We start from the raw sequence: 18,364 nt of genomic DNA on the forward strand, positions 1-18,364 counted from the left end.
GATATTTTGTTTATTGCTAGTATTTTCAATTAAATAATATAAAACTGCAAGAAGAATATAAAAATATAATTATGCAATAATTTCAAATGATAACAGTTGTGTTATTTTATATACGAAAATATAATTAATATATCAACTCCGTATAAATGTTACGATACCAATGTTTATCACCCGAGTGTTGCGAAAACGCTGGGTGTTAAGTGCTATTTTTATTGGATCCCTATTGTATTTTCTAGTATCAGTGTTTTCAAAGGTAAAAACAACCGTAAGGGTTTTCAAATTGCTGCTTATATGACTTCTGGTTGCACACCAGAAGTAATTTTGTTTAGGGGTTGGGTGTGAGGAGTCGGGTGTTTCACTGTTTGGGGGAGGGATAACCGTTTTTATAAATTTATGATGCTATCATATGTCATTGTCACAGTCTGGATATAAGATTTTCGAAGCTGTCCATAGGCCCGTAGGAACTAGGGGTGCAAGCATAATTAATAAAGCTCAAATTGCCAAATATCTATCTGAGTACTCCGCCATCGAAAGCAAGACGGTCATTTGGATGGTTATAATCAGTCCCTGTCATCAGAAATGTATACAACTCTATATCGTAGAGTAATCAGTAGTCGCGCACATGAATAGTCGTACACGTCACATTTTGTCTAAAGCTTGTGAGCACGCGTGAATCAGTGACATCACATTTATCAACAAATGATAAAGCAACACTTCCTGGTCCGTTAACAGAATATGTCTAAAATCAAAAACATGAGTAAAAAGTCAGTTTTCTCCAATACCAAATATACGGGTCCAGAGACTGAAATTGCCGAACTTGTAACAAGAATATAGTGTGCTATTATTCCTTACATTTTACATAGTACGCCAAAAGTGGGTTCTGTTTAAAAACTTGCTTTGGCAAATGAATTCTACAGTAAATATTAATAACAAATAGTGTGTTGTATACAGCAAAGGACCCACTATTTAAGTAAATAATGTTTGTTTTATTTCTTTTCGGTTACACATGTTTACTTTACAGTTTGTTTTTAGGTGTGCAACTATTGATTACCGGTACTCCAGGATAATGAACATAAAAAAATATTTGTCTTCCAATAAGTAGGCAAAGATTCCGGCTCTAATAGCCATAATGAACACAGCTTTCGTGTACATACACACTTGTTCCACTATTAACAAAAACTGGAATACAGTCCTTGACAAATGCATCTGCTAAAAATGTTCCATTCCTAAGGATAAATTTTAGTGATCAATTTGGAGTGAATAATAACAATCTTAAATCACCACTGTTGACCAGTTACAGATATCTAGGAAGGACTTTCCTTTGGCACTATCACTAACCCTAACTATTTATGATAAGTATTTATAATGTTCTTTATATGTGACAGTGCCAAAGGAAAGTCTTATCAATATCTATGTTATCTTTTCCATCTATGAGCCAGATGGTGTCTCCTACTATTTTTTATACATATAGTATGAAATGTCCTAGTCGCCAAATTGAAAAAATTGTCCCATATGCAACCAAATCGGTCTCAATGTAGAGGACTGAGTTACAAAAAAATAAAAGGAATGTTTACTGCAACACGTACATTAATGTACACAATAACATCACCTAATGCTGAAAAACACTCAAACTTTTTTTTTATATAATTGCTAGAAATAACTAGGAAATAAACAGAATTAAACAAAAAATGTCTGACCTTCCTATCATAAATTGCTAATAACTATTGATTAAATAATAAGTAATATGTAACATTCCTTTCATATACTACTAATTGGTGATCATTTTACAGACTGGTACAATTTCATTCGTTTCATTTCTTATTAAAGTTGCAGTCTTGAGTATATTTTTATTATAAGAAAACAAACAAAGATCCTGCAGTTTGATACTATTTAAGCTAACTTTAAAAATATTGCCAATAAGGATCACAAACGTGTTACCGTAAGTACAGTCAAATTGGAATGGGACAAATTAACCAAGTAATGAGTCTTGTTAGCAACTTTTGAGAGAGTGGATTCTGGGCTTTAGATTGCACCAGAGCTGAGGTGATAACTGGTGTGCACAAAATAAGCAAGCCCATATTAAGTGCAAAGAAGTTAACCTCAAAACATGTTAAGCTGTAATTAGATTAAAATAACTTAAAATGCATTTCTGAATATGTACAACTCTACTAGCTATTATTAACATTACTGCACTAAAAAAAAGCCTTGGTGTGCACAGACAAGACGCACAAAAAAAGCCTGTTGTGCCCAAATTAGTGAGACTGAAAGCCTTGAGACTACACAGATTGTGGCAAGCTGACCTATTCCCTTCAAACCTTCAACATTCTTTTCCTAACCTGTTTATTTTGTAGTCAAAAGACCTGGTGTTGGATGAGTATGAGGTGAAGCAGACTCTCAGAAAACCATTTCAATGGCAGCCAAAAGTCCCCGATGAGCCAGAGAAAGTTGGCAATGATACAAAAATATTCAAGTGCCGGAACTCTGTACAAGGGATTCATCTTATAGCAGACGAACGAGGTAAGGCTTCTACTGTTTACATTGAAACACCCCTCCCAAAAAACCCAACAAAAAAACATTATTTCACTACTGTTTACATTGAAACACCCCTCCCCAAAAAACCAACAAAAAAACATTATTTCAGTAGCAATATAATTTATTCACAGATTCCCAGTAAACAAGGTTATCTGTCACACACACTGAGAAAAATAGACAATAGAATTATCAAATGAGTGAGTGTACTACAAAATTTATGGAAGGGGTTAGGAAATTGTTTTATTTCTTGAGCAAGAGCAAAGGGAATAATGAAATTCTCTAACACAGTAACTTACATAATATAAATATCATCAACTAGAAAATTAATACAATATTCTTTGTTTCCAAAAAGTGGAAAATTTATCTCTCCTTTTGTATCGGTCATGTGTTCATAAATTACACTTTGTAAGTTTATCACTCTTGGTCCTGAATGTAAAAAACATTTCCTTTTTCTTTTTTTCCTTTTTTTTTTTTAATTAGTCATTCAAACTAACATTATTTATGTTTAAGATGTCATATTTGACACAGTAATAATAACATATATACAATATATACAACATGAGGTGTTTTATTAGTGCCCTACCTGTCCAACCGGAGAGGACTATAAGTTTCATCTCCGTCCTGTTTGTCTGTCCATCTGTCTGTCCCACATATAGTTTTTGGGATGTTTTTTTTTACAATGCCGCATGATATTGAGCTAAAATTTGGTATATAGGTTTTTCATATACTGTTATTGATCAAGTTTGACTTTCATGGTGACTTACCCAATTTTCATAGAGTTATGGCCTTTGAATTTAGGAAATAAGAAAAATAATTAACTTCCTTTTTTTTCATTCATCCATCATGTTGAGTACAAATTAATAGCACAGATTCAAACAATAACATAGTTTACTTTTTCAAACTTGTTGAAATAGTTAATATAAATACAGGTATGTTCTTCTAAAAACCATCAGATTGGATAGTGGTTTTTTTGCATATAAAATTATAGTACACAGACCTCTGTGAAGTAATCAACTACAGTTATATGTTACCTGTACTGTTAATCAGGGATTGAACTTAACAATTTATTACATACACCACTATGGCAATTGTAAGCCAGTAACTTTTGCAATAATATAAAAACAAAAACAAAAATATCCCTTCAATCAAAAGCAATAATTTTAATCCGGCCGAAAAAAAACCTACCATTGGTAGAGGCCCTGACCTGTGGCAATTCATATCGCAGTTATGGCCAATGACGTCGGTGCTGTCATTAAGTTCATGCCCTGCTGTTAATAATTAATTAATACCTTTTTAATTTGTCTTTTGTATCAAGTGGATGTATGGTTTTACAGGTTACGTGTGTAAGCGTGAAGATCTTGGTCCAGGCAACTGTTGTAATGTGCGTGCCACATCAAGCAAGCGATACCACTGTGAAAGTTGCATGTCCAACAAGTGCTGTGCCGTCTATGAGTATTGTATTTCCTGTTGCTTACAACCAGATAAGGTAGGGGGTAAGGCCTACTCAGTGGGGTTTTTTAATTTACACTTTTCTATTGCAGGCCCTAATCTTGCCGGCACAATGAATGTTTTCTTTGCCGAAAGTCAGCTTAAGTTATTACCAGTAGTGATAATTTCAAAGTCGCTGTAATATTTTGGACCTAATCCAGTTTCAAAAGTGAAATCATACAACAGACATCAAGACAACAATTAAAAACCAGTGTATAATTCAGACTTTTTCTGATGGAACGCGGAACATGGCAAAACATTTCGAAATGTACCGGTACATGTTCACTTCACCTATATTTATCATACTTCTCCCCTTTGTTCTGGGAAGGGAGAAGTTAGTTCTCCTGGTTTTTCAATTCTAGATTAGAGCCTACAATTGATGGTTCTAGAGAACCTTCCATACTATTAAGTATGTATAACATGATCTTAATTGAATTTTGTTTACAGTTTTCCAAACACAAAAGTAATCTTTCTGTTTTTGGTTTCTGTTAAATGCAAAACGAATATACCAAAATTTATTTTAAAAACTTTCTAAATGTTTTTCTTCAGTTACCTCAAGTGTTAAGTTTTATTTTATAACAACAATTTTATTGCTTAACCGTTTTTTTCAGCAAACACTTTTATCCAGGATTCTGAAAGAAGCCAGCAATGAACCATTCAACCCATTTGCCTTCGTAGAAGATCATTTTGAACTCTGTTTACTGAAGTGCAGGACTTCGTCACAGGTACAGCAACACACGAACAGTACAAGCAACATTACTTACAAGTACCATTATCTTGATAACATAAGGCAAATTAAACAGGATTCTGTGCTTTTGTGGATTCCAGATTTTGGGGTCAGAAGTATAAGAATATGAGAAGGAATCTCAAAATATCTATGTTACACCTCCAAATCTATTGACTGATAGTACAGCGCGCGATCAGTGTGGGATCGATCCCCGTCGATTGGCCCATTGGACTATTTCTCGCTCCAGCCAGTGCACCACAACTGGTATATCAAAGGCTGTGGTATGTGTTATCCTGTCTGTGGAATGGTGCATATAAAAGATCCCTTACTGCTAATCGAAAAGAGTAGCCCATGAAGTGGTGACTGGGTTTCTGTCTCAATATCTGTGGTCCTCAACCATATGTCTGATGCCATATAACCGTAAATAAAATGTGTTGAGTGTCGTTAAATAAAACATTTCTTTCTTTCTATTGACTGATACGGCTATCCTGTGACATCCTGTTATTAATTTTCCAAAATCTTTGAAAAAAGGAAAACACTAGATCTTGGTTGAACGCAGTGTATAAAAATACACCAAGTTCCAGTTAATTTAGCTTTATGTTAAAATTCAACCACAGTGCAATACACATTTTAATAGTTTAGATATACATAAGTTCAAGGACTTGAAGTTATCACATTTCATTCTACCATTTTAAAATTGTTATTTTTCATTTTGTAATTACTTTCTTGTAAGTGACTGTTGGCAAGAAGCAGGTTCAAAAACAATTTGTGGCCAAAACTCCTGGGCCCCATTTTACAAAGTGATTTTGGTGCTAAGATTATCTTAGATGCATAAGGTAGTTGTGCACTTAAGGAGAGTTTAGCGTTAAGATTGCTTCATGAAATGGGACCCAGATAATGGTGTTTGAACATTATGCAGTTTATATATATTTAGTAAATCAGAATTTTTTTTGTTGTTGTTCTATATTACTAAATTGGTAATATTTACTTTTTCAGAGTGTGCAACATGAAAATTCCTACCGTGATCCGAAAGCCAAATATTGTTATGGCGAAAATCCACCAGACTTACAAGCTGTGCTCAATTAAGTGTAATTTGGGCTAGTTTAGGGGTCAGGGGTCATGTGTACATAACTGGGTAGATTACCTGAGATGTAAATATTCCATCAGTATTTTATTCTGTACAAAGTGTACGAAAAACACTTGTTATTGACTCTGCACATTTGTACATTTGAATGTTGTAATTCCTGGTGTGTTGTAACTGGATAAACAAACATTGACTTTTCACAGTTTTATGTGAAATTATCACTTGTGTACAAAGTTCTAGGACTGTAACCAAGGACATGGATCGTCAATTGTGTCTGCATGTTTTTTTATAATATTTATATGAATATTGTAACTACTGTTGTGATTTTTTAAACAAGACAGTTTTTAGGCAAAGTTGTCATTTGTGATAGATTTGAAGTTTTTATATAAGGTGACTCAAAGTTGATATTTAGTGTTTTACTGTTCTCACTACACGAGAGACACAATGCCTGGTGTTACACCAAAACAACCCAGTGAGGAAAAGCCGTTCCGTCTTCAGTGGCTCAACTCGTGCTACCAACAGACATTGTTGCCAGATGCACCATGGCACAAGGTATGCACATATACCTAGTGTTTTCCCTAGCTTGTTTTAGCATGGCGCGGCACCATGCCTCAATAGTTTAGTGCCATCTTGCCTTAATCAGCACCATGCTGCCCTGAGATTAAAGAAGTCTTTTTCAGTAATTAATTCTAAAATTGCCTTTATAAAACACTAAAAAAGGTATTATTAATTAATAAAATATGCCTTTTATATCTTTTGCCATTCATTTATTAAAGCAAGCACATAAATTACATTAATGTTTATTTCAATTATTTTTTGTGTATTTTTAATGAAAAACAAGTGTTCCGAAAAATTGTGAAAATGCCCTAAACATGTTTGGTTTTCTATGCCTTGCCTAGTTTCTAGGGAAATCACTATATACCTCTACTTAATTATACATATTGATAGTTTTAAACTTAGTCCAATTTTACTATTGTCATGCTGTTTAGTTGACAGCAGCTATGAAAGATAACCTTTAAGTCTGACATGATATAAGCAGGGACAATGTTCAAGCCTGTATTTAACCGTTCTGTGAACAAACAATAATGTAAAACATACATGTTTACATTTATGGCTAAAGCATCTGGCAGCAGTGATAGTGTAAAAGTTTTAACATTAAGGTTTTACGTTTAGATTAGTTTCTCACAAACTATAAGTCCTAGGTCAATGAAATATTTAGTTCCAAAAAATTCTTATTGAGTGAATGCAAAATTGAGTGAATGCAACTAGATCGGAGGTGAGGTTTAGCCTAAAAAAGAGAAATACCACATGATTCTTATCCAACAATAGATGCATGTAATACTTAAGGTCGACAACCATCACTTTTCAGACCCTTGTTTTGGCTTCATACACAATAAATAAAACATATCCAATGGTAATTTTTTTATATGATATATTTGACAAAAGGTACTTTCGATTTTTTTCATCTTTTAAAATTTAAACTTCATATTTTGTCCAGAATTATGAAAAATAAAAAACATACCAACCTGTAAACAGCATTGTCCGCTTGTTATAGAAATTTGACGGGGGTCAAGGTTAGTAGACCATTTTTTATTTTAATGTAGTGAAGCATTTTAATAATATTGCTAATTCTGAACTTAAATGACGTCAGTATTCCAATGACGTCACTTTGAATCTCCTTACAAAAAACATAAACTGGGTACATGATGTTTCCGTTTTAAGAACGCTGGAAAAATTCCAATGTAAAATTGCTATTGAAATTGTTTTGTTTGAACATTACTAATCTTGTGATTAAGAAATTGTACTTTTACGAAATATGGATTTGAAGTGAAATTATGGTAAGATATGCTATATTTATTGTGTACGAAGCCAAAACAAGGGTGTGAAAAGTGACTTTCGTCGACCTTAATAACCACTAATTGAATATGGCTAAAAATTATCTTTGCATATAACTTTGTAGATTGAAAAAGTGATTGCTCAAGACTTGGCTAAAAAAGCTGAGAAGCAGTTTGGTCATGCAGATAGGAAGGAAGCATTGCTGGAGGTCCTGGGAGTGGACTTCTTACAGCAGTACCTGCCTGCTGTCAAACAGAATCCTCAGCTTTTGGTAAGATCTTGTTGTGTTCGACCAGATTACATAGTGTCTAAAGATGAGAGTGTCTTGTTAACCTACAGAGTCTCTGCAGTGCTTAGTTTTAGAGACGAAAACGGTCACAGATTTCCTTATTTATAGTACTATAATATGGATTCATTTTTTGACCCTATACAGTTGATGAATTTTAAAGGGAAAAATCTTTAAAAATTAAAGTTTGTTTGTTTAACAACACAAATAGAGCACATTGATTTATTAATCATCGACTATTGGATGTCAAACATTTGTTAATTGTGACATATAGTCTTAGCAAGGAAACCCGCTACATTTTTCCGTTAGTAGCATGGCCTTTGATATGCCAGTCGTAATGCATTGGCTGGAATGAGAAATAGCTCAATTGGCCCACCAACGGGGATCGATCCCAGACTGACCACACATCAAGCAAGCACTTTACCACTGGGCTGCATCCTGCCCCCAGAAAAATCTCAAAGCTGGAAGGTTAATATCAGTGTTGGAAAACAGTATTACAGTGCTTCATCTTCGTATTTTCTTTTTCATAATTAGTTTTTTTAAAACCTTTAGAAATATGACTGTATTATACTGAATCATATCTCTTGTATTGCATATTCTATATCCCTGTCATTTATGCAATGAGGCAATAAATTCAATATTAAAAATTTTGTTCTCCATTTTTATACCTGCCCTTATTTTGTACACCATTGTTATTTCAAATGAATCTGATCAATATTTATTTGTCTTGTAGACTTCCACAATCATAGTTCTGGTTGTCTTCAGACATTATCTTGTAGATGGTCCTTATATTTGTAATTTTTGCTTGTCGTGATATTGTAGATTGATTGTATATAAATTCTGTTGCCTTTGGCAGGAACCACCGAACATGACTGCTGAAGAGCGACAGAGATTGATGATTGAAGCTCAGTCGTGGCTCAACAGTCAGATGTACAAAGCTGTCAAAGAGCTGGGATATGAGAGGATGCTTGTTGAAGTGGCTCCTGGGTAATTATTTAACCTTTGACATGTGAAAAGACATACTAGTATTATATGAGAATAATTAATAAGATTTAAAGCTGCAGTTTTGCCTCCTAATGTTTATATCTTCATTTTTCTAATGCAAAATACAAACAACATTGCAGTTTTATTAAATTATAAGTTTTCACTATCAGTGTTCATGGTTACAGAAAATACAGAAATTCTGTAAATGGTGCAAAAGGCATTTTCTATTTAAATGATGGTAAATGGTGAATTGATACATTTTGATGTTACCAAGAAAAGTAACTCCATCTAGATATGAAAACATGGAATAATAAGAAAAATAATGTGGATGATCTGTTCTAAATGGTTAAATTATTAATATTAAAATATACTTTAGAGTGCAGCTTTAAACCATCACTGATGCAATCCTCTGAGAACTGAAAATTATGGGTTTTGCCCATAATAAAATGCACATAACCCATTTGATTTTACATAACCACATAAACCATGCCTAAATTTATTACTCTGTGTTAAAATCAATCTCATATTTCAATACATTAAAATTCGGATAAAAAAAAATTCTGTGGACGTTTTTGTATTAGACTTAACCAGTTTGAAAAACACAACTCCCTTAATTATAGGATTTTTGAAATCCATTGTGTTTCATGTAGTGAATCATCTATAAGAAATGGCTTCTTATGAACAGCTTCTGATGTCTTGTTAAATGTGTCTAACAGAGGAGAAACATTTTTTTATAACTTTTTGTTATGATTCAACAATTTCATTAAAGGTAGGGTCAACTCAAACAAGAGCCTTATGTGTTGGAAAGATGCATACCCGGTCCACCAACACATACTGACACTTTAACAAATGAAAAACGCATAATTTTAGAGTTAATAAAAAAACCATGATTATTCCTGCTAACTGGGGGAGCCATTTTGTTTTGTTTTTGTGACAACCGGTAGTATAGCTTGGGGCGAAGTGACATCAGCTCCATCCATCTCCTCTTAAGCACAGTGTAAACAAACGCATTAATTTACAACAAGGCACTTCGCTTTCATTAAGCTGATTTGTAAAACAACATAAATTTAACTAAATATATTTCAATTTGCATCAATAGAACGAATTGGAAAAAATGCATATTATTAGGCCTATTGGTAAGGTACGTTCAAGCAAAAACGACCACTCACGATACCCAAGTGATACTTTTCTTTTCTTTAGGACGACGTAATTGGTCAGTTTTGTGATTTTAGATGGGAAAGTACTTAATCAAGGGTTTTACAGAATTACTTACAGTAATAAAGCAGGCGGCTGATAATGCCCATTGCGATTGGAGGGGTATCCGTGCGGTTACCACACAATACCCTGTGATCTTAATTAAAGAGGCACGTCTTTTTAGTGTGTCTAGACACAGTGTCTGGGGACCGTCTAAATGTACACCTGCCAATCAGGAACCACAGGTACAGGCCACGGAAAGAAAAGACCAATTAACCAAGAAAATACTCCGATTATTATTTCAGTACATAGATTAATTTATGTAAACCATAATACAGTTATTTCAACACTTTGACAATGGTAGTTTATTTTGGATTGAAAAATAATATATATAATTGTTGTTGGCTTACTGGGATGACTATTATTACAGAACATTGTGATGCATTCGCAAAAATCAGGTATGTTTTGTTTCTTCAGTTCGAAGACTAATTCCTGACTTGATACGTTAGGTATTACGTAACCACCAGCTCGCCAGAGGGCGTATTCACTGGGATGGTACAAAATGGCTGCGCCCGTCATATATAATAGCCGTCACATTTAACCATTTTATTAATTAACTATACAATTATACTTGTTGATATTAAGCAGTAATGTGTATTATATATCGTTGAATATGCATACCAGGCCAAATGCCTTAATTGTCCTCTCCTTTAAGTAATACATTATTTTAATTTTGTTATTCCAGTGATAAGTCTCCAGCAGGTTACTCTGAGTTCTTGCAGCATTCATTTGGTGTGTTTATTAACGGACTTGATCGAGAGCTGTATTTGCAGGAAGAACAAATGGCTGTATGTATTTAATTTAATGTTTATTGAGATTACCTGAAATGGTTTATACCTCTTTGTTGTGTCCGGTAAAATATAGATTTGTTGTAGTACAAACTATCTTTTGCAACTATTTTTGAACTGATAGTAAATATTATTTAAGAAATATTCAAAATTGTTATATACTCTTTAAAAAAAGTAGGGTGAACTCTAATAAGAATTTACAATTGCCAAAATTGTAAGGTATATTAGCTGTTTCAGTGTGTTGATAAACAGACCTGAACGTTCTTTATTAGGATGTCTGTGGTCAAAACGTATTTTCGGTCTAATAGTTGATATTAACATTAATATTCCAGGTTCCCCTACTTTCTTTGAAGAGTATATATAACTGTATTAGAATATATACTTGTAACATGTTTTTTTATTTCTGATGTAGCTATAGCTGTGGTTTGGACTGTTTTAAATTTCTTTTGAATTTACCAGTTGGCCAATATATCTTTTGTGCTGTGGTGTCATTAAGCAATTCATTAATTCATTTGTTCTTTCATTCTACAATTTCATGTTTTAACTGTACAAAAGTTATGAAAACTAATTAAATGTCTTATTCAAGAGAGATTAAAGTTTTGTTATCTTTATGACAAGGACAGGACAAAGAACAGTGTGTCTATTTTGAAATCTGTTTTCAGAAAAAGAAGAAAGAGGATCTGGCCAACAAAAAAAGATTTCCTGATTTTAAAGTGCCAGCTCCGAGTCGGGTGAAGCCAGTTTCTGCGACATCAGGAGACTCGGCGGCCACCACCGTGAAACCGTCCACTCGCCAGATCAAAAGTTAGTTGCATTCGTATTTTGATGTCTCCAAGTCAAAATAGTGCAGAGACTAAATACGATTCAGCTTGTTTATCCAGTCTGTATATCCTTAGATATTGTTTACTTTTACCTGCAACAAAAGCATATTAATTTATATTGCCAAGAATAGTTTGTTGGCAGATAATTCATTTGTTTTTAGTCCCATACTGGTCCAACTGGAGGGAACTATAGGTTTTGTGTCTGGCCTTCTGTCTGTACGTCCAGTGTTCTGTCCCATACTTTTCCATACTTTTTCTTTCACAATGTCTAAAATACTGAGTTGAAATTTTATGTATAGCTTTAATAAACATTGTGACTGATCAAGTTTGACTTTTATTGCGATGTACCCAGTTTTCTTTAAGTTATGGCTCTTGAACTTAGGAAAATTTGTTGGGTCTGGTTTATGCATGTCATATTTTTTATTAATATATGGTATTCAGCACATATAAAAAAATTGTGTTGACCGCCGTTCATTCATGGACTTCCACATCAGATGCCCACTGGGCTATTTCTCATTCCAGCCAGTGTACTGCAACTGGTATATCAAAGGCTGTGGTATGTGCTATCCTGTCTGTGAGATGCTTCATATAAAAGATCCCTTGCTACTAATAAAAAAATGTAGCAGATTTCCTCTCTAAGTGTCATAATTACCAAATATTTGACATTCAAGAGCTGATAATTAATAAATCAATGTGCTCTAGTGGTGTCATTAAACAAAAAAAAACTTTATAACTTTACTTTCCACATCAGAAGCTGCATAATAATTATAAAACATTAAAAATACCATTAGACATCGTGAAACACATCACTGTGGAATAATCTTTAGATTATGTATTGAAATAACCAGGTGAGACACTAAATAGCAGTAGTTTAAAATGTTCTGAAGTGTCATTAAACAAATATTCCTTTTCTTGTATTTCAAAGTAATATTCAGAATGGATTGTCAGAACACCTACATAACTGAATGGTGCATAGGGGATATAGTGGCATTTAGTATTACACTATTAGTCTCATGTATTCTTTCCATCCATCCATCTTTGTAGTAGCCAGAGGTGAAGACTTTGCCATGTGCCATGAATACATTTCTACTTGTTGTTGATTTTAATGTACTTTGCAGTTTACTGAACAATAACATAATTATAATATTGTTATAATATTTTTCAATTTAATGAACACAATAATTCAAAAGATTCTTTTTTTCTCCACCTACAGGTCAAGTGCAAGACCTAGAAGGTGATCCTCCTCCACTGTGGGGTCCTCAGAGTGACGCGATAGGTAGCTCTATTGTAGCCATCTTGGAGAGAGATCCGCGCAAGTTCGAGCATGTGGCAGGTCGACTTCATGGCAGACAGCTCCCGGGCAAACTACGGTCGTACATGTGGGCTGACGTCCTATTCAGAAAGGAGAGAAAGAAAATGAAGGAAGTGTAAGTTCCATCATTTTATAACTTTTAAATTATGACATTTGAATCATATGTAACACAAATGTTTGATATGCAATAGCTGATGATTAATAAATCAATCTTCTCTAGTGGTGTCGTTAAACAAAACAAACAAACAAACACACTGTCAACATGTTAAGAAGATGTTGGGTATTTTTTTAGTTATGTCGAGAAAAAATTAAATCAACTTTAGGTAAGTTAAGAAAAATATGTAATATTTTTTTGGTCAAATTAGATTTCTTAGGAAAGAATATTTTTCTAATTATAAACCTGCTGAGAAAATAATAGTAGTTTAATTCTAGAAAACAGTCAGTATATTTTTACCTGGAAGGTATGTTGAGAAGTTATTTTGTTTTTTCTTACATACAGCTATGTTGAGAAATTGATACGAGAGAGGTTTGCTCATGCTGTCACCCGTGGTTTGAATGAGCTGAGACTGAAAAGACCGACACATTCTCCCATCAACGGCTTGATTGAAAATGCAGTTATTGAGGTAAAAAAAAACTGAGTTATGATTTGTTGTTTTTTTAAACCTATAAAATATAAATGCTTACATCATAGTGTAATAGTGAGGAAATTTACACAGAAAATGTTTATTTTTGATTTTATGAATGTTATTGAAAATATCAAATTATTGAGATAAAAGTTTGTAATCCATTTTTTCCCCCCAACTAATGGCTTTTCTTAGGAATATTCATTAACCCATCAACTACAAAATATATGAGATATGTATTGTTTGATCCTGAACAGTTTTAGAAAATAATTATAATGTAATGTGTTTGTTTTCAGATTTATGCAAACACTACATGCATGGCAGCCTACAAGCAAGGCGACCACATGAAGGAAACTGCTCGTGGTTTGAATGTCTTATATGTGTACGATCGGAGTTACGAGCCTTACCTCATACACTGGCTGTTCCCTCTCCAGCTGGCTTTCAGAAACACCACTCAGATTTCCTTAGATAAAGGTAATTAGTACACTACTCTGCCAAAAAAGTATATATTGAAACAAATAGCATATATAATAGTATCAAATGTAAAGTATGTATAATAGTATAAAACGTAAAGTAAGCGCTGACATTTGGTTACAAATAGTATGTATAATAGTATAAAATGTAAAGTATGTATAATAGTATCAAATGTAAAGTAAGCACTCACATTTGGTTACAAATAGTATGTATAATAGTATCAAATGTAAATTAAGTGCTTATGTTTGGTTACTATTTGTGCATAATGATATTATATTAATATTGTTTTTAAATTTGGTGAACGTTAAATTATTAGAACGTTGTACTGTTTTTTTTATGTGATTATTGGTTTGCTAACTCAGACAGTTTGTAAATTTGGTATTTTTATTTTTGGTGGATATCTTCACAAATAATGAACTTTAAGTTATTAGTTGTCACTGGGTTTTTAATTTGATGATTAGTTTTGTTAACTCAGATGGTTCAATCCAGGGTGAGAGATTTGAAAAAGATTTTTTGTTGTGTGTTTTTTAATGTTCAACTTCAGTCATGCTATCACCACAATGGAATAGTAATGTTACTTACTGAAATAAAACTGAAACCTAGTATTTTTTTTATTCCAGGGGAACATGTGTTTGAACTGGCTATGTACCTGGATCTTTTGAACACCAACTGTTTTCCGACGTGGCCGCAGGTGTTTGCAATTGCAGAGCAGGTCATGAACACATTGCAACAGAGTGATCCTGAGTTACACGACCATCTCAAGACTATATCCAGTGTCAATGTCAAGGTCAATCCAAAGGTTTGTATTTAAAACAGTTGTTTAAAAATATACATTATATTAAAAATTAAAAAACTGATACTTTTAGTTATTGAAAAATATACATTATATTAAAAATAAAACTGATACTTTTAGTATACTTTTGATAAGATTTGAAAATTACTTGATTAACAATATCTGTGTGGTCCTTAACCATATGTCCGATGCTATATAACCATAAATAAAATGTGTTGAGTGCAGCATTATATAAAACATTTCCATTTCCTGATTAGCTATGTCCAATGTCGGTGTCAAGGTTAAAATAATTGTTTAATTCAGGAAAATAAAGACTTTCATTTTACTTGTTTGGTTATGTTATTAATGTGTGGCAGATGTATAACTTTAATGTATACTATAGGTCTGGCTATTATTAGTATTAAGATAACAGACTTTATGAAAATTAGCCAGGAAAAATGGGATTGTCGTTTGATTAATGTCATCTTTTTATGCAGCTTAGAAAATTGGCGAGGCAGCGGGAGGTAAAAATTGCCTAATTTTGGTGTGTTGTTCAACAAAGAAAACAGTGTAAATAGTGTACCATATAATTATATACACCACTTTAATATGTCAAAATGTCCACCACTGGTTATGACAGTGTACCACAGTTTAACATTCCTCACGTACATTAATTAAAATAAATCATATAACAGTGTTCCACAGTTTAATATTCCTCACTTACATTAATTATATAAATAGAGAATAAGTATTTAATGATGTAAGCCTCGCAGAATTTCTCATTCTAACCTTCACAGGATAAAGCCAATATCCTATGCCATTAACTAGTTATTATCTTTATCCTGCAGACCATAAAATTAGCTACATTGTACGATGACCTAGAAGTCAAATGAGCAATTTTGTAATGTAGCTATGTGTGTGACGTCGCATGAGTGATGTCAAAAGTCATAATCTGCTAGATATACATTTATGACTTTTCTTTAATCGGTCATCATAATCTGTCAGTAGAAACAATGGTTACAGGATAAAATGTAATGACAGTGTACCACAGTTTAATATTCCTCACTTTCATAAATTATATAAAATCATATGACAGTGTACCACAGTTTAATATTCCTCACTTACATAAATTATATAAAATCATATGACAGTGTACCACAGTTTAATATTCCTCACTTACATAAATTATATAAAATCATATGACAGTGTACCACAGTTTAATATTCCTCACTTACATAAATTATATAAAATTGTATGACAGTGTACCACAGTTTAATAATATTATTTATTATATAAAATTACCACTGCTGGTTATCACTGATGTTCTTCATTTGCATAAATTATATAAAATAGCCACAGGGTTTGATATTACTGATTTTGTTTTAATGTTATACCTCCACTGGCTATGATTGATGTTTGGTATTGTGTCAGTTTGATGTTCCTCACATATAAGCATATAAACAGTGACACCACACGTTTGATCATGTACCACGGTTTGATATTCTCACTTTCATATAAATATTATGAAATGTCATAAGTTATGATGGATTTTATTAGGACAGTGATTTTACACTGTTTTACATTTAAATGTTGGTTTCATTTGTTGTAGTGTTGTAATAAGTACAGATTTGTGCATATTGGTCACTGTATTCACATTTTGTACTTTTAAGTTTAAAATTTTATAGTTCAACATAATTTTAAGGAAAAATCTCTTTCATCTTGATAAGATTTTGTTTTATTTTGTGAAAAAGAATGTTGTATTCAGTCTTTGCTATCAGCAAAATCAAAGCAAACTGAAGATAACATTATTGAAATGATATCCATTGCCATTGCTAATAAAAAAAATTCCTTAAATTAACCACATTTTAATAATTTTCAAGAAAATACTCTACATATTTAAAATTGACTAAACCAAATTTCATTCCAGTGTGAGCCCTGACAGCTATATTATTGCGTAAGTATTAATCATTCAAAATTTGTAAATATGGCATTTGTAAATATCACCATTTGAGTTCATAGGTTAAGGTTTACACATGTTTTCTGTCTTTCTTAAAAGGAGTTCCTAGTTCAGCTAATTCATGAAGAAAAGGCTAAAGCAGAGGCCCTGTTGAAAGCGACACCCGGAACAGTGAAGGCTGAAAACATGTCTGGTGAACTGCTGGCTGACCCACTCATCTTTTTAAGGAGATGGATTGGAGAAGTGAGTTGGTTTGTTAACTGTACGTTACCGGCCTCGGTGGCGCTGCTGGTAAGCCATCGGAGTACAGGCTGGTAGGTACAGGGTTCGTAGCCCAGTACCTGCTCCAACCCAGAGCGAGTTCTTAAGGGCTCAGTGGGTAGGTGTAAGGCCACTACACCCTCTTCTCTCTTTCTAACACTAACCACTAACCAACTAAGAACTAACCCACTGTCCTGGACAGACAGCCCAGATAACTGAGGTGTGTATGCGTCCAGGACAGCGTGCTTGAACCTTAATTGGATATAAGCACAAAAATAAGTTGAAATGAAATGAACTGTATGTTCCACAATTTCTTGTAGTTTAAAGTCAAGATTGCGTGGCAGCTGACATATTAAATGGCCAAACCAAATATTGCCTAAAACATTTGTATATTTAAATTTGACCACCATGTTCTTTATTTAACCAGCTACATATTCATCGTAACCCACTTGTTAGTGATAATTATTTTTCAAGGGCACAGTGGATCTTTGGCTATTTATTAAAACAAATAAATAGAAATTCCAAAATGAAGTCATCAGTTTATGAAAGTCGAAGTTTATTTTGTGTAACGACACCACTAGAGCACATCTATTGGCTGTTTTATGTCAAACATTTGGTAATTTTTATATATAGTCTTAGAGAAGAAACCTGCTAAAATGTTCATTAGTAGCAAGGTATCTTTTATGTGCACCATCCCACAGACAGGATAGCATACACCAAGGTCTTTGATATAGCAGTGGTGGTGAATTGGCTGAAATGAGAAATAGCTTAAAGGACCCACCGATGGTCACAGTGGCTCAAATTAACAAGTGATTCATTGTGCCCTGGTAAACCATCAGAAGTATTGTTTACTAAACTCATTTTTTATTCCTCATTTGAATCATTTTGATTCCAAGAACATTTCTAGGCTATTAAAGGTAGAGTCAACTCAAACAAGAGCCTTATGTGTTGGAAAGATGCATACCGGACCACCAACACATATTGACACTTTAACAAATGAAAAATGCGTAATTTTAGAGTTAATAAAAAACCATGATTATTCCTGCTAACTGGGGGCAGCCATTTTGTTTCGTTTTTGTGACGTCCGGTGGTATAGCTTGGGGCGAAGTGACGTCAGCTCCGTCCATCTTCTCTATGCACAGTGTAAACAAACGCTCTAATTTAC

General features: G+C 33.3%; 2 protein-coding genes across 2 annotated transcripts in view; both read left to right on the forward strand.

The window, feature by feature from the left end:
• Nucleotides 1-158: 158 nt before the first annotated feature.
• LOC121368347 (SREBP regulating gene protein-like) lies at nucleotides 159-5,879 on the forward strand. Its single transcript, XM_041493039.1, has 5 exons — nucleotides 159-253; nucleotides 2,352-2,517; nucleotides 3,867-4,018; nucleotides 4,632-4,745; nucleotides 5,744-5,879. The coding sequence occupies exons 1-5, from the start codon at nucleotides 161-163 to the stop codon at nucleotides 5,831-5,833; spliced, it is 615 nt and encodes a 204-aa protein (XP_041348973.1). The 5' UTR covers nucleotides 159-160; the 3' UTR covers nucleotides 5,834-5,879.
• Nucleotides 5,880-6,233: 354 nt separating this feature from the next.
• Nucleotides 6,234-18,364, forward strand: part of LOC121368346 — a 29,500-nt gene continuing 17,369 nt past the window's right edge. The window contains exons 1-10 of the mRNA XM_041493038.1: nucleotides 6,234-6,383; nucleotides 7,792-7,938; nucleotides 8,810-8,940; nucleotides 10,877-10,979; nucleotides 11,642-11,783; nucleotides 13,014-13,227; nucleotides 13,612-13,735; nucleotides 14,032-14,209; nucleotides 14,830-15,008; nucleotides 17,038-17,181. Coding sequence (XP_041348972.1) covers nucleotides 6,276-6,383; nucleotides 7,792-7,938; nucleotides 8,810-8,940; nucleotides 10,877-10,979; nucleotides 11,642-11,783; nucleotides 13,014-13,227; nucleotides 13,612-13,735; nucleotides 14,032-14,209; nucleotides 14,830-15,008; nucleotides 17,038-17,181 — 1,470 coding nt within the window. The 5' untranslated portion in view covers nucleotides 6,234-6,275. The remainder of the gene's footprint in view (nucleotides 6,384-7,791; nucleotides 7,939-8,809; nucleotides 8,941-10,876; nucleotides 10,980-11,641; nucleotides 11,784-13,013; nucleotides 13,228-13,611; nucleotides 13,736-14,031; nucleotides 14,210-14,829; nucleotides 15,009-17,037; nucleotides 17,182-18,364) is intronic.

The sequence above is a fragment of the Gigantopelta aegis genome, chromosome 3 (genome assembly GCF_016097555.1).
Source record: "Gigantopelta aegis isolate Gae_Host chromosome 3, Gae_host_genome, whole genome shotgun sequence".
In the NCBI taxonomy this organism is placed as follows: domain Eukaryota; kingdom Metazoa; phylum Mollusca; class Gastropoda; order Neomphalida; family Peltospiridae; genus Gigantopelta; species Gigantopelta aegis.

Excerpts from the sequence above, each read along its gene's own strand:
- LOC121368347 (XM_041493039.1), top strand. The coding sequence starts at position 161 with ATGTTTATCACCCGAGTGTTGCGAAAACGCTGGGTGTTAAGTGCTATT. Across the intron at positions 4,019-4,631 it reads GTTGCTTACAACCAGATAAG|CAAACACTTTTATCCAGGAT; the intron begins GTAGGGGGTAAG and ends CGTTTTTTTCAG. Across the intron at positions 4,746-5,743 it reads AGTGCAGGACTTCGTCACAG|AGTGTGCAACATGAAAATTC; the intron begins GTACAGCAACAC and ends TTACTTTTTCAG.